This window comes from Trachinotus anak, unplaced genomic scaffold (genome assembly GCF_046630095.1).
Source record: "Trachinotus anak isolate AG129_WGS33_773 ecotype Australia unplaced genomic scaffold, CSIRO_AGI_Tana_v1 ptg000009l, whole genome shotgun sequence".
Taxonomy (NCBI): domain Eukaryota; kingdom Metazoa; phylum Chordata; class Actinopteri; order Carangiformes; family Carangidae; genus Trachinotus; species Trachinotus anak.
The window spans coordinates 2262501-2278207 of record NW_027273860.1 but is presented as its reverse complement, the minus strand read 5'-3'; the positions used below and the strand labels follow the sequence as shown (position 1 = coordinate 2278207).

General features: G+C 44.3%; 2 protein-coding genes across 12 annotated transcripts in view; both read right to left on the bottom strand.

The window, feature by feature from the left end:
* tnikb (TRAF2 and NCK interacting kinase b) overlaps positions 1–5075 on the bottom strand; it is a 52336-nt gene extending 47261 nt beyond the window's left edge. For 9 of the 10 annotated variants that reach the window (XM_071484494.1, XM_071484498.1, XM_071484495.1 and 6 more), the window contains exons 1-2: positions 4530–5075; positions 882–947 (exon numbers count right to left, since the gene is read on the bottom strand). In XM_071484494.1, coding sequence (XP_071340595.1) covers positions 882–947; positions 4530–4637 — 174 coding nt within the window. In that variant the 5' untranslated portion in view covers positions 4638–5075. Of the gene's footprint in view, positions 1–881; positions 948–4516 lie in introns of all 10 variants that reach the window. The other variant, XM_071484497.1, reaches the window with a different exon arrangement.
* Positions 5076–12698: 7623 nt separating this feature from the next.
* Positions 12699–15707, bottom strand: part of pld1b (phospholipase D1b) — a 37345-nt gene continuing 34336 nt past the window's right edge. For both annotated transcript variants that reach the window (XM_071484493.1, XM_071484492.1), the window contains exons 24-26: positions 15045–15198; positions 14518–14635; positions 12699–14083 (exon numbers count right to left, since the gene is read on the bottom strand). In XM_071484493.1, the coding sequence (XP_071340594.1) occupies positions 13859–14083; positions 14518–14635; positions 15045–15198 (497 nt within the window). In that variant the 3' untranslated portion in view covers positions 12699–13858. The remainder of the gene's footprint in view (positions 14084–14517; positions 14636–15044; positions 15199–15707) is intronic.

The following is a 15707-nucleotide window of genomic DNA, read 5'->3' as shown; positions in this document are numbered from 1 at the left end:
ATCAAACCAGAGAAATCCATCATTTTAATCAACTGTTTCATCCGTCTATGTTGTGGTTTCCTGACTCTTTATCCATTTTTTAGACACATTTTTATGATACACTTTTACACCTTGGTCAGTTTTAACTACACATTTTATCCAGATGATGATTTTAGTCACCAGAGAAACAAGCAGGCAGCTCAGCAGGACCATTTTTCATGCTTTATTCAGTGTTTGTGCCGGTTTTAATCAGCTGGTGTGTTTGTTCTGGAGAGGGGGAGACCTCTGTTATTGTTGTGGTTGTGAACATCCCCAGCTGCAGATTAATCGGCTGCAGCTAATTAACCTTAATTGTGTCACAGCTAAAATAAAAATAATGTGCAGCCGATGTCCGAGCTCAGCCAAAGATTGTTTATGCGTGAAGACACATCACTCTGTCGCGCCACTGTACAACCACCAGACGAGCCAACAGAGTGGTGACTTTTCTCTTCTCAGGTGAATTTAAGAATCTCACAGTTAAACTTTTACTGATTTACCAACATTTTAATGTGATCGACGTCATGAACGGTTCATATATTCTGCTGCTCCCCTCGTCATCAGACTGTATGTGCAGCTCGTAAATATTTCTGATCAGTTCTGATCGATAAAAAGGTGATAAGACGTCTTTGAGCTGCAGTTACTTCAGCCTTGGTGAGATCTGATCAGGGATTCTAAAGGACTCTGCTTCAAAAAGTGAATTTGAATTTTATAGAAGGCTGTGGAAAACTACAAGATCGTCTCTGTTCCTGACTCCCTGAACGCATCATCAAAAAATGAAGTGGATTCATGCTGCAGGAAATAATGTAAATATGAGCTTCACACACACACACACACACACGGCTCTGTGGGAGTCAAAGTCTTACCTTGTACACCTGCCCATAGGTTCCATTTCCAACCAGTTCAACCAGCTCAAATATACCAGCTGGGTCCTGAGAGAGAGAGGGAGGTAGAGAGAGGTAGAGATGAACGAGGAAGAGAGAGGACGGGGAGAGAAAAAAAAAACAAAAAGACAAAATGGAAAAGTTATTCAAGAGGAACATAACTCTGACTAAACTGAACACAAGATGGATGTTGGTATTTAATGTGGAATTTGACCTTCACTCACACACACACACACACACACACACACACATACACACACACACACACACACAGATGCTGATTGACTGCATACCTGTGCTATTACCTTGCAAATAAAATCTTTCTGTATTACCAGGCTGTTATTGTTCCTTCAATCAGTAACTTATGAGTTTATATGTGATGTAAATCAGGTTCAGCTGCTAGTTTCATCAGCTTTAATGCAACCTCTCTCTCTCTCTCTCTCTCTCTGATCTGAATATGACCAAAGATCATTGAACAGAGAAGCTAACGAGCGTCAGAGAGACGAGCAGCGTGGTGGAGGTTAGTGTGTTGAGTTCAGTTGTGTATTTGTCTTAAAGGCATCATTATGCAGAGCATGACCATTGACAAAGACCAAGGGAAACTCCATTCAGGATCAAGACCAGCACACACACACACACACACACACACAGGTAAAACACACACACTCAGCTACACACAAACACACAAGATAATCTTATCTTCATGCTGATTAAAATTCACTAAAACTCCCAAAACAGATCTTGATCTTTAAGCATACGTGCGTGTTTGGCATTAGCATGTATGTGTGTGTGTGTGTGTGTGTTTGGTATTAGCATGTCTGTGTGTGTGTGCATGTGTGTGTCTCTATTAGCGTACAGTAGGCCACAGGAGAGCGTTGGGACTATTAGAGTGGAGCCTCCTGAAGGGGATTAGCTTAAAAAGCAGCGTTCCTTTTCACTCAAGGTCAAACAGAAGCACGTCTAATCCTGAAGGACCGAGCCTCACGTGCACACACGCACGCACACACTCACGCACACACACACACACACACACACACACACACACACCTGTACATGCCTGCCACAGCTCTTACCAACTGTGGGGCCACAAGCGTAAGAAAAACAGCAGTGAAGAGAAAAGCAGGATAAGTGGAGCTGGCCCACCTGCAACTTGCTAGCGGCTAAGTGGCTAATAAGATTTCCCACTGAACAAAGATGCACAACTTTGTCCCCAAAAGCATGAATATGAAAGAATGAGCTCCAGTCTTGCACCACACTGCACATACTGTACTAATCCTGTCAGTGAAGCGTCGTTTCTACGCAGGAAATTCAACTTGCTGGGTGGTTTTAAATAACAAAACTGAGACTTACAGTAGCAACTAACTTATTTAAAATCTGACTTCACAGACACTGGTCACCATCATCTTTCCTCTGTTTCCTCACAACCCTCAATAGTTAACAATCCTGCACATCTCCTCAAATGCCAACATCTGGCTTCTAAACTACTGCACATGTATGTTGAGATACAAGTCACTGAAACACTTGGTTGAATGTTAATTTGCAGATCTGGGGCAGGACGCGACCTGCAGACCCTTCCTCTCGGCCCACTGAAAGCCCACATCGGTTCTGGGGACTCAAGTGTCCCACTCCACACAACGTCTCACTGCAGCTGATGAGCGTTTTCCTGCTGTGAAGGTGAGCTCATGGTCGACTGAGACGAGCAGCTTCCGTACCGGTCCCAGGTTTCACGTGGTTTTAAAGGTGCAGATAGAGGACAGGGACACGACCACACGGCTATGAATTCTGCACATATGATGAAATTTACATCCTGCAGCTTCGTCACAGACGCAGAAACTATGACCGGGAACTTTTGGTTTTATCTTGTGAGGCTCGACTCTCAGAAACTCAGGAGTTCAGACAGGTTGTCAACAGGTTTTACTGATTAAATCCTGGACTTTACGCTTCAGCTTTGAGCTTCTCTACCTACAGCAGCTTGACACATAGCATTTTTTGGTTGCGGTGGATAATCCTCATAAGCCTTTTGTGCGCTCAGGATCGTTTCCAAATCAGTGACTAAACCATTGGCTTGTTTACAGGCTGTGAAATCGTGTCGCTGGTGGTCCTGACCTGTCGGCCTCTTCTTCAGACGCGTTCCAGCGTCTCAGCAGGGAGGCTGTAACCGTAACTGATGCACATAACCACAAATAAAGACCCAGGAAGTGCAAACAACTGTTTTCTTAAGGAGAATATTAAAGTGCATTCATTTTTCCTCCTGGACAGATTCCACTCTGTCTGAAAAGGACACGGGCTAACAAAGAGTAACAAGGCCGTGACCCCCGTGTCCTCAGCTGGAGCTCTGTCAAGACTCTAACGGCTATTAATACTGTCCCTGGCCAGAGCTATCAGAGGAATACAGCCTCAGCCTCTGACACATCTCAGAATAGAGTGTGTCAGTGTGGAGGATGGAGACTTCAGCCCTGATGGGAGGTACAGTGGGGGGGGGGGGTAAACAGGGAAGGTGAAGACGGGTCAAACTACATGAGCAGTGATCAGAGGAGATCATTTGGGATGTGACGCTCTGCAGGAACAGGAAGTGCGTGCGTGTGTTTGCACATATGTGTATATGTGTGTGCGCTTGCGACAGGCTTTGCGTCACGCTGAAATGTTTCCCCCCAGCTCTCTCCCCTCTGTCCTTGGTGACCTAATTTCTAGTCGTCATGCCACTGAGGGAGAGGGGATTCACATTTTTACAAGAACATGCACATCTCCCCTGATCTCCCCCTCTCTCTCTCTCTCTCTCTCTCTCTCGCTCTCTCTCTCTCTGTCTCTCTTTGTCCTGCAGTGTTGATGTGACACACACACACACACACACACACACACACACACAGACACATGCAGTCCCACCCGGTCTATCATGCCCAGACTTGATTGTTGCTCTGCAGGTACAACTGTGTTGCATAAGCAGCAGGCAAAAGGAGAAAAGAAAGAACAGCTGTGCAAAAACCACACACACACACACACACACACACACACACACACACACACACACATTCCTGCACGGTCTCCCTACACCTCCTGTCACATCACGAAATGGCGGAACTCGCTCCTCTCGCGGTTATTCACGGTGTGTGCGGGTGCGCGCATCTGTAACCTCTGCATCAGTGTGTGTGTGTGTGTGTGTGTGTGTGTGTGCGCGTGTGTGTGTGAGAGCAGGCAGCTGCCCCACATACCACAGACAGAGCGGCCTCTCTATCATGCCGCCTCGCGCACGCGCACGGTTGTACATGCACGCGCACAGCAGCAGCTCATTACGTCACGTCCCGGTTGTTAAAGAAAAAAAAAAACAACAACAAACAAACAACAACAACAACAACAACAGGAGAAGTCTGGGAGGCCGCAGGATCCACACACACACACTCACACACACACACACACACACACACACACACACACACACACACACACAGGCTGCCGCACATGTACGCGCACACACATCACCGAGCAGAGGAAGACGAGGGAGGCGCGTCCTTGCGCTGTAGGATGGAGGGGGGGGGGTGAGAGGGGTGGTGGGGGGGGGACAGGTGCTCAACAGCTTCACACGCACGCCCGCACACAGACAGTGACACACGCACACGCACGGGGGGCTGTTACCCGGAGCGCAGACAGGTCTATCTCGTCCAGGCTCCGCGCCGGGGAGTCGCTCGCCATGGTTCTCTCGGTGTTCACGGGACTCAAGATGGAAGCTTCCTCAACGACCATGGACCGGGGGGTGCAGAGCGGCGGGGGTGAACTCACACTCCTCTAAGATAAATGCATCCCCCCCACCCACCCCACAAAAAAAAAACAAAAAAAAAACACACAAATCCCCGGAAATGCTGGTGCAGGCGATGCAGCCTCCAGGGACGCGGGGCCGACGCTGCGGGAGGGAGAGCGGCCGGGGGAGGAGCGCAGGAGGGCGGCGGTGAGCTCCCAGCTCCAGGTGCTACATGCTGCTCGGCGCCGCGAGTCCGGTGGGTCCGGTGGGTCCGGTGCTACATGCCTCCACCTCGACCACCGATCTGCACAGGAGAGGAGCGGAGCGAGAGAGAGAGAGAGAGAGAGAGAGAGAGAGAGAGCGCAGCAGCCAGGCGCTGACAGCGAACACACTCCGTCAGTCTGTGTGTGTGTGTGTGTGTGTGTGTGGCGGAACAGCAGCGCGCTTCCCGGGAGTGGCCTGTGAGGAGGCTGCGCTACAGACAGAGACGCCCACAACCACACACACACACACACACACACACACACACCTCCAGTGCCACAACAATCACATTTACACAACTGTCTGTCCCTGTATGGCAGCTTGTTAAGGACAAAACTAAGTGCTCATCAATCCAGACCCTGGGCTGCAGGTCACTGCCACACCCCCCCAGGCACTGACTGTCAGGAGGGGGCAACCCCCCCCCCCCCCCCCGCACCTCTCTGTCCTTTAAAACCCCCCGGGGCCGTTTCATGCCTCATTTATGTCTTAATGTCACATCAAAAAGACACTGAAGCATCTGCTGCCCTCCAGATCCACAACCAGAGACCAGGGCGGAAGGAACTCAGTGCATTTACTCAACAACTTCATACTTCTGCTCCTCTATTGTTGTTTCTACTCCTCTGTTGTTGTTTCTACTCCTCTATTGTTGTTTCTGCTCCTTTATTGTTGTTTCTGCTCCTCTATTGTTGTCTCTACTCCTCTGTTGTTGTTTCTACTCCTTTATTGTTGTTTCTGCTCCTCTGTTGTTGTTTCTACTCCTCTGTTGTTGTTTCTGCTCCTCTATTGTTGTTTCTACTCCTTTATTGTTGTTTCTACTCCTCTGTTGTTGTTTCTACTCCTTTATTGTTGTTTCTGCTCCTCTGTTGTTGTTTCTACTCCTTTATTGTTGTTTCACCTCCTCTGTTGTTGTTTCTGCTCCTCTGTTGTTGTTTCTACTCCTCTGTTGTTGTTTCTACTCCTTTATTGTTGTTTCTGCTCCTCTGTTGTTGTTTCTACTCCTTTATTGTTGTTTCTGCTCCTCTGTTGTTGTTTCTGCTCCTCTGTTGTTGTTTCTACTCCTTTATTGTTGTTTCTGCTCCTCTGTTGTTGTTTCTACTCCTCTGTTGTTGTTTCTACTCCTCTGTTGTTGTTTCTACTCCTTTATTGTTGTTTCTGCTCCTCTGTTGTTGTTTCTACTCCTCTGTTGTTGTTTCTACTCCTTTATTGTTGTTTCTACTCCTCTGTTGTTGTTTCTGCTCCTCTGTTGTTGTTTCTACTCCTTTATTGTTGTTTCTACTCCTCTGTTGTTGTTTCTGCTCCTCTATTGTTGTTTCTACTCCTTTATTGTTGTTTCTACTCCTCTGTTGTTGTTTCTACTCCTTTATTGTTGTTTCTGCTCCTCTGTTGTTGTTTCTACTCCTTTATTGTTGTTTCACCTCCTCTGTTGTTGTTTCTGCTCCTCTGTTGTTGTTTCTGCTCCTCTGTTGTTGTTTCTGCTCCTCTGTTGTTGTTTCTACTCCTCTGTTGTTGTTTCTACTCCTTTATTGTTGTTTCTGCTCCTCTGTTGTTGTTTCTACTCCTTTATTGTTGTTTCTGCTCCTCTGTTGTTGTTTCTACTCCTCTGTTGTTGTTTCTACTCCTTTATTGTTGTTTCTACTCCTCTGTTGTTGTTTCTACTCCTTTATTGTTGTTTCTACTCCTCTGTTGTTGTTTCTGCTCCTCTGTTGTTGTTTCTACTCCTTTATTGTTGTTTCTACTCCTCTGTTGTTGTTTCTGCTCCTCTGTTGTTGTTTCTACTCCTTTATTGTTGTTTCTACTCCTCTGTTGTTGTTTCTACTCCTCTGTTGTTGTTTCTACTCCTTTATTGTTGTTTCTACTCCTCTGTTGTTGTTTCTACTCCTCTGTTGTTGTTTCTACTCCTTTATTGTTGTTTCTACTCCTCTGTTGTTGCTTCTACTCCTCTACATCACAGCTATCATTTCTAGGATTTAATAAAACTGCTGAAGATGAAACCGGTGTGTGGCCTCAGGGCGACAGGTCGAGGTTGGGGAGCGTGCAGGGACAGATTTGTAAGCACATGTTTGAAAGCACAGTTGTGATTTCACACACACACGCACACACACACACACCCTGCTGTCACTGTTCTCTGCAGCTGCCGCTGACAGACTCTCAACACCTGAGATTGTGAGAAGAAACATCTGCCGGCAGCTTCCTCACACGCACAGACCGAGATCTGCAGACAAATGAACAATTGTAGAGCGGACCACGAATCGACAGGCGTAGTGCGACGCTGCCTTTATGACATGGCCAATCACTGAATATATTGCGTGTGAGATCATGTCTGTTCTCAGGACACACCTGAGTCTGTGATGTCATGTCAAGGCAGGTATTTCCCACACACCCAGACACAAGAGCCGCCTCCTCACACTCTGCTATACAAAGCTCTGGTTTATTGCTGAGAAATGTTGCAGGAAAGATGCAGATGGCACGAGAATGCTCCAGAGATGCACAAAATGGACATTATGTGTCCAAAAGTATGTGGACACCTGAACACAACAGCCTTATTTGACGGTTGAACATGTCGGTTTAAGGCTGTTTTACGCTCTCCTGGTTTCAGTCTTCCCAGCAGATGTCAAACCTGCTGCAGGGATTTACTCCCATTCAGACACATTCGAGCACCTGTGAGCACCTGTCCGGCTCACAGTCAGTGTTCCAGTTCATCCTGAAGGTGCTGGATGGGGGGGGGGGGGGGGGGGGGGGGGCAGAGCTCTGTGCAGGAGTGGGGCTGCTTTGAGCACAAGGGCGTTGTCATGATGAAAGAGGCGCAAACTGCTGACACAAAGCCGGAAGAAAAGTGTTGTCAAAAACAGCACAGTGTGCCAGAGGTTTAACCGTCCACATACTTTTGGCAGTGCAAGGTTCAGATTGTGTTTCGGTGGTGCCATCCAGTGTCACAAAGAGAAACTGCAAGAGGGAGGAATTTGGGACAGTGGAGGTATTTTGAGGACAAAGCTGTTTTCATCCTCGTCAGTGACAGGTTTTTCATTTCACTGACAGCACAATAAAACCTGTGCAAAGAGAAAAATACTCATACAGGAAGGAGGAGGCGTGATGGCAGCTTGAAGGCTGATGGAGACAGATAGTGAAATAGTTTTCACTTCATTACTGAGTCAGTTCAGACTGATATATGTATTTATTTTATTTCCTGAAATATTCCTTCAGTGACTTTTATCTTGTTCTGGATGTGAGACATTTAAAAAAACTGCTTTGCATTTAGAAAATATTATATAAAGGTTGATTTCATTTTGTCTCTAATCAATTGAGCAGCAATTCAGCACATGGATGACTTACTAGCTTTTTTTAAAGCTTTTTAATCACATTTCATGGTCTTCAGCAGTGGATGGAATATGCTCTTTCTCCATCAGCTGAAACCAAAAGCTCAGGATAAAGCTAGAAAGTGGACCTTGAATTAAGAGAACTACTATTTGCAATTATTTGTGTCTGTTTATGTATTTGATTTGTAACTTTGCCTCCACAGTCATTTAGCTTATTCAGGCTGAGAGAGTGAAAACTGTTAATGATGGAGGACAAATACTGAACATGGTGGAAAGAAAAAAGGGTTGTAAAGAACCAAACCTTTCATTAGGGTGTAAGGGTTGGTGCAACACCTCAGCTCGTTGAGTAACGCTGTGCTCATGGCAGATGTTGTGTCATTTACTTCTCAAAACCTTCAGGCTTTTTAGCAGGAGGGAAGGTTCAGGCCCTGGAAAAGCAGGATAAATGTGAGCGCAACAAAAAGAGCTTGTTTCACAGTCGCTCCCGCTGCTGGAGTGCTCCTAAGCAAGGCACTGAAAACGCATGGTTAGCTCCCGGCAGCTAGCTTCCTGCGTGGAAGTGTAATCAGCTGATCTGAATCAATCTGCTGTGTCCAGCTGCTGTTAATGGTTGCCATAGCGATGGCTCTCCTCAGTAGGGATGTGAATCTTTGGGTGTCTCACGATTCGATTCGAAATCGATTCTCGATTCAACCGATTCTCGATTCAAAAATTGATACAATGCATAGTCTGTTAAGGCCAATTATGGCATCAAAACAATACAGTTTGTATAAGATAATGTGATTTTTAAATAAACTGATTCCAATGATGTAATCACACAAAGGCAAACTTAAGACAAAAGGCAACATTTATTCACGCTAAACTGTGTTAAACCTGCGTTCTCGACTACGCTGTAGGGACGCAGGTCCTCGAGATAAAACAGGCCATGGATTCAGTTATTTCTTTGGCCCGTTCAGAGTTGGCTGGGAGCTTGTTGACAAATTGGTGTCGTGTACGTTGGCTGGCTGCTGGAGGCGGCTGTGGGTGGTGACGTGCGATGTGTGCACGTGCATTTGTAGTGTTTCCAAAGTACTTCACCTTCGTTTTGCAAACCTTGCATACTGAATGATTCATGTCGAGCTGCTGTGTCCCGGGGAGATAATAAAACCCAAAATGAGTCCAAACTCCTGCCTTCATTGAAGATGGGACTGGCTGAATTTGTTGCCCCTGCCCCTTCACAGTAGAGTTCTGCCGCGTCTTTTTTTTTTCCAAGTTGCTGCGACTCTGTGTACGGACGCCCGTGGGGACGCGCAGAGAGACTTAGTTACACCTGGTTAAAACTGAGATTATGGTGAGACACGCCTCTAAACTCTGGCTTGTCAGTGAAAGTACATTAACTCCTACAACCTACAACTTATATTTTCTGAGAGAGGAGACTCTGCTGAACGCAGGGATGTAAAATATGTGTCTGTGCTGTTGAAAATGTGAAAGTTGCAGCGATTTAAAAAATGCAGATCTCTCTCTTTTCCGCCATGTTTTCCGGTCTCAGTTAACATTGGAGCCAATGGGGCAGTTGGACGGTACTCCTGTCACTTTGAGGCCTGTAGTTCAAATTCTGTAAGTCGCTGCGCTTTGGTAGTCACGTTGTGTGAAAGAGGACAAATTAGCCTACGTTTTGGCAAAAAATGATGAGGGAAGAGTGAAGTTTGTGTCCGTGAGGACGAGTTGAACAGACATTTTTCAGACCGGTCGAGCAGCTTCTCCCCACTCTGCCTGTGATGTCACTCACTCTGGCTGCGAACATTCCGCCACATACACACTAATGTAAAAATCTGGAAAGGTCCAGAAACGATCGTGAAACTTGAACCGTCGCTGTGAAAAAACTATGACTGCGATTTAAACGATAAACACAACCAAAAACGAAGGAAAGTTTCTTAACATGCTGACTTTTGAATGGAGTTTCTACCTGACAGCATGAATGAGTAGCAGGAGTCCAAAAGAGCATAAAAACTTGTGGACAAGTGGAGATTCTGAGGATTCTATCCATTCATCTTAATGGGGAAAAAATGTCAGGAAAATGTTGAATATTCTGGAAAATATGAAATATGTAAATAAACAGAATACGTCTATATAATAATAATAATATAATATGTCTGATAATGTCAGATAATGATAAAAGTTTGAGTGGAGTTTCATGTTGAAGCATCTAGAAGAAGATACAAATCAAAAAATGGTGTAATAATAAAGATTTTTTAACCTGAGAGGAACATCAGCTAATTAGTGTTAATTTATTTACATAAAACAATACCAGAATGACACTAACCTAAAAAACACAGACTTCCTCGCGCTCTCTTAGTCAATTAACTGCACAGCGAGCCACGTTATTTGCCTGATATTTGCATGAAAAATCCTCCTAAAGGTACAAACACTACAAACAGGCCGGGACATTAAATGAGGTGAGGCTGAGCAGAGAGCTAGTGACCTGTCACTCAAAGCAGCCACGCCCTTAATTACACATAACTTTAAACCTAAATAAAATTTAAACAGGTGAATTAAATAAAAAATTCACCCCCGTACAGTCTCACAAAAAATTAGCTATAGAGGCCAAAAGTGCTTTTGTACCCGGCTGTAAATCTGCTTATTTCCTGCTTTAAAGTTGGATATTTTAACATGTGAGTCTTTGGGGATTCTAGTGGTCATTTGAGGAACTGCATCTTCTGGTATTTCAGTGTTGGCTTCATTTTTCAGCTGCTTCCACAAACACTGGACGCTTCTGATGGTAAAATACTGAATCTTTTATTTTATTGGCCTAATTAAATAAATACCGCAGGCTAAAATTGTGCTTACTCTTGAAATTCTTAAAGACACAAAACTGAAAGTAAAGTCATGAAGCCCCATGAAGATCAGATCCATTTAATGACTTATTGACACCTCATTTATTTATTCCATCATTTCACAAAAAGCAACACATGACGTAGTACTGCAGATCATTAATTCAGGGGTCGCCACAAGAAAACAACAGTCTGTGCAAATAGTGCATTTTCATAGAGACACAGTGATTAAATCACAGAGAGAAGACAGGACGGGTCAGTGTTTCATCAACCAGGTCAGAGAGCAGTGAGGCGGTGGCTGAATGTTTGCAGGCCCACTGAATAACTATGAAACCATTCAAAGTCATGACTATTTCTGTAAGATGAATTCAATTTTCTGTGGCCTTTACGGTCTCTGGTTTAGATGTAAACAGGCTGGTAGTGCACAGGTTTCTCTACTTGGCTCATTTTTTGGGGGGAGCAGATGCAAATATTCATGACTTTTGAAAAGATGAGCTCATGACAAAGATTAAAACCACTGAAGCAGGAGGTAGAAACAGAGGGAGGTAGAGAGGAAGATTAAAAAGAAGAACACGTTCAAGGGCCCATTTTCCATAAATATTAAGAGTAGAGAAGTTCCAGGTATATCTGGCAGACAGCTTGTAGACAGGCACACGTTTAAGCATCAATAAAGTCCATGGCTTTAAAGGAAACCATTCAGCTTGCAGGGCTCATGCTTCTATCTGTTATGTTTAATGGCAACAAGCTGCTGTCATGCTGTCAGCTGCAGGAAACGTCTGTGATGTTTTTTAGTAAAATTTCACAGCACGAAACAGCGTCATGCAGATCATACACAGACCAGATTCCAGATACGTCAGGAAGTCGGTAATCCGGAGACGACAGTTTGAGTTTGAAATGTGAGAAGGAAATGCAGCCACAAGGTTTTCACAACACAGATGTCTGATGACTTTTTTTTATAGCCGTTACAAAACTTGAACTTGTTTTTTTTATTATTTATGTAATCCTGAATGGGTATTAACTGATTTTTCTGGCCACTCGTATGCAAAACTGACATATTATCACCTTTAAAGTTGATATGTTGAACTTACAAAGCAACATGTTCACCATAACATCTTTACAATGAGATAATATGCTAATCTTGTGCAACCACTGCCCCTAAAAGGCTAAAAAAAACAATTAATGTATTTTTCAATGTACAGGAACATGTGTGTGCTAATGGTGAAATGAAATTTACACTTAAAGCTGCTAACAATTTACCTAACAAACCAATATCGTCTAATATAACCGATATAAAGTTGACTGTTGAATCTGTGTCATTTAAAAAAAAAAAAAAAGAACAATAATGCTTTATTCAAGTCATGGCAGTTTCCTGGAATGACTAATTAATTTGTAAATAACTAACTAATTTAACCATTATATGGATAATAATAATAATAATAATAATAATAATAATAATAATAATAATAAAAGTACCAAATTACTATACTGTACTTATTTCCAGAAATTAGGAAACTGCAGATCCATAAAAATAAAGCACTGCCAAAGGAACTACAAAGACCAGGTCGGAGTATAAAACAGGTCACTTCAGGCTGAATGTAGTGTCCACAGTAAGGAATGTAATGAATGAATGAGTGTACTGTCTCAACACCAGGCTACAGTCCATCTCCTTTGGCACTTGTGATTTTCTGTTTGACATAAACATTAAAAGCAGGGTCGGAGATCTTTTTTTTTTTTTGTTTAGTGGCTGAAGACGTCTGACAGCTCTTCATCCTCTTCTCTGCACCAGTGTTTCCATAAGTTTCCTTTAGTGTCTTTTCAAACCGTCCTGTCTCAACACCGAAGAGTCAGAGCTGCGTTCGCCGGCCCCTGGACGTTGCATAGTGTTGTCAGAGAGCGGAGGAGCGAGCCGTTTGTGGAAGGAGATTATAGAGTAATAGCTTGGGCAGGAGGAGGCTTCTCACTTCACTTTCTCTTCCTCCTTTTTCCTTGTCTGTTTTTCTTCTTGTAAACGTGAGGCCCAGGTTTTCAGGCACTGTAGAGTTCAACGCTCCGTCTGCTGGTCGGCTTTGTGTTTGTATGTGTGTTGTTGACGAGTTATGTGTACGTTCTCCTGTGACGTTGTGTAATCTAATGTTATTCATGTGCATTGAGAGGCTTCATCACCAACCTGCCCCAACCACAGCCGACGCTATTTTGGAGGTGATTTTAGCTGCTAATGTCGAGGAGGAAGCCACAGCAGTTATGTGTGTAACTGATCAGACAGACTTTCGTTTCTAATAACTGTGACAGAGTCGAGTGTTCTCTGTCCAGCTCTGGTCAGCAGACCGTTTCCTGTTCACTCCACATGTCGTCTACTTAAAAACTCTACTGTTCACTGAACATATAAAGAGTTAAGTCGGTTTGACGACACTGTGGCCAAACCTGCCTGTTGTCTTTGAAGCACCACAGTATACAGCTGCTGAGGGGACAGCTGGGTGTGAATTTAACAGCTGGATGCTTTAGCACTGCTCACATCTGGCTCAGCTTCCTGTCAAAGACTGACCAACCTGAACCCAGCTATGATCCCTAAGGCTTGGGCGGAAATGTCACCTGGGAGTCTGGATTCAGGGTAAAATGAAAGTATTGTTTAATAGCTGATAAGTGGTGGAGATGTTTGTTTAATGTATTGATAAAAATAATTTTTAAGAGCATAAATAACTGTGGAGTGATACATTTAAATAAAAGGCCGTGCAGCCAGTTCAGCCTCCAAAATGGCAGCAGGTTGGGCAGAATCCCCCTGGAAGCCGCCCACATGATGTACATGAACACATGAATACACAGGTGAGTCTCTCCTCCTCCGTCTCAGGTCCACACCTCCATGGGCACCATGGCCTCCTTGGAGCCGATGGGAGGAAGCAGATTCTGCTCGCACAGGAACTGAAGAGGAAACTGGACCAGGAAGCCGCGGATCTTCTTCAGCTCCTCGTGGGCGCGGGCCGGGTCCTCCTCTACCAGGCCCGCCTTGGCCAGGTAGCCCTCCAGCTCCAGGATGTTACGGACGTCGCTGGACGGCAGACAGCGGAAAACCTGGAGAGAAGAGGAGGGTGGAAGAGTCCCGAGAGAAAAACAGGAGAAGGAGCATTTTTTTAAAAAATAAGGTTTTCCAATGCACTGTCAGATTTTTGAAGAATCTACGTCAAAGGTTACACATGCATTCGTGTATTTGTAGTAATCGAAAATCCCACAGGATGCTCAAGAAAAACAGACACATTTCAACTTGTTTATGACAAATTAGATATTTCTTTGATTTACTTTACAAAAACTCTTGTTGTGTGTGACTGTTTAATAAATTAAAGTGATATTTTCTTTCTTTCCACAACATGAGAAAAAAATCAAATCTGGAAACAGATAAAAATGATCCAGGTAAGTCAACTCTACAGAACAGTCTGTGACACCTCATCCTGTATAATCAATACATTTTCATGGTCGACAGCCTTAGGAAATATAACGTTGGACTCCACCTTCTGGTAGATGGTGGCGTTGCGAGCGCTGGTGGCCATCCAGACCTCCTTGTAGAACTGGTCACTGATGGGATCCGACACGTCGATGGAGAGATCCGTGTTGGCGCCGAGGATCATCCTGAGAGGAGGAGGAGGAGGAGGAGGAGGGTGAGAGGTGAAGAAACGTTACTGGCACGGGGGAAAGGAAACATTCAACACCACAGGAAATTGCGAGCTCAGATATTTGGAAACGAGAGACATGAAATGATGAAATGTAGATGGTTGCTTAAAGAATAAAGATGAACAACAAACTCAACTTTTGTAATTATCCACATGTTCAACAAGCACAAGACAGAAGATGTGTCCTGACAAGAAATGCACTGTTTTTAAAATTACAAATGAAAAATAAATATTGTCCCTGTGACAGCGTGAGGTCACTGCAGGTTTACTCGTCCCCCTGACCTCAGGTCTGTAAACTCAGTCACACAGATCAAGGTGTAAACAGGAGAGAGAGAGCTCAGAAACCAGGATTCAGGATGTGTCCGTACTTGAAGCAGTCGAGGCGGAGCTGCAGAGCGAATCTTCCGGCCTGGTACGGCTCCCCGTCCATCACCGCCGCCACCGTCTCCGAGTCCTCCACGATCACCGCCACCTCGCTGTCCCTCTTTCCCAGCATGCTGCGGTCGTTGATGTTGGCAGAACCTAACAGCAGCACAAGAGACGAGACAGGTGAGATCACCAACATCCAGCAGATGGCACCGTAACACCTGCTAAAGCTCAGACTCCTCAAAACCCCAAACACATCCATATGAAGTAAAAACACAGGAAATCAGAATAAATTAAATAAAAAACTCAAAATTCTTTTTCTCTTAAATAATATTAAACATAAATTCAAATTATGCATAAAGATTTCTATAAAATATCTCAAATCTGACTTAATTCACGAGGTCAGGAAAGTTATTGATTTCCTTTATATTTTATAGCAACGCTTATTTTGATGTCTGTGTTTTTTTAGACAGAACTTCTTTTATCTCCCTGCATCATTCTTCACACATGATCTCATTTAGTTATTATTCCACCGTTTTCTATAATCAAACCCTGACATTTCTGAAAACATGTTACATGGGTCAGAGGATCAATCTGAGGGCCACGAGATGATGATGGAACAGGAGAGACGATTAATTATTCCTCTGAAAATGATGTTCGTCGTT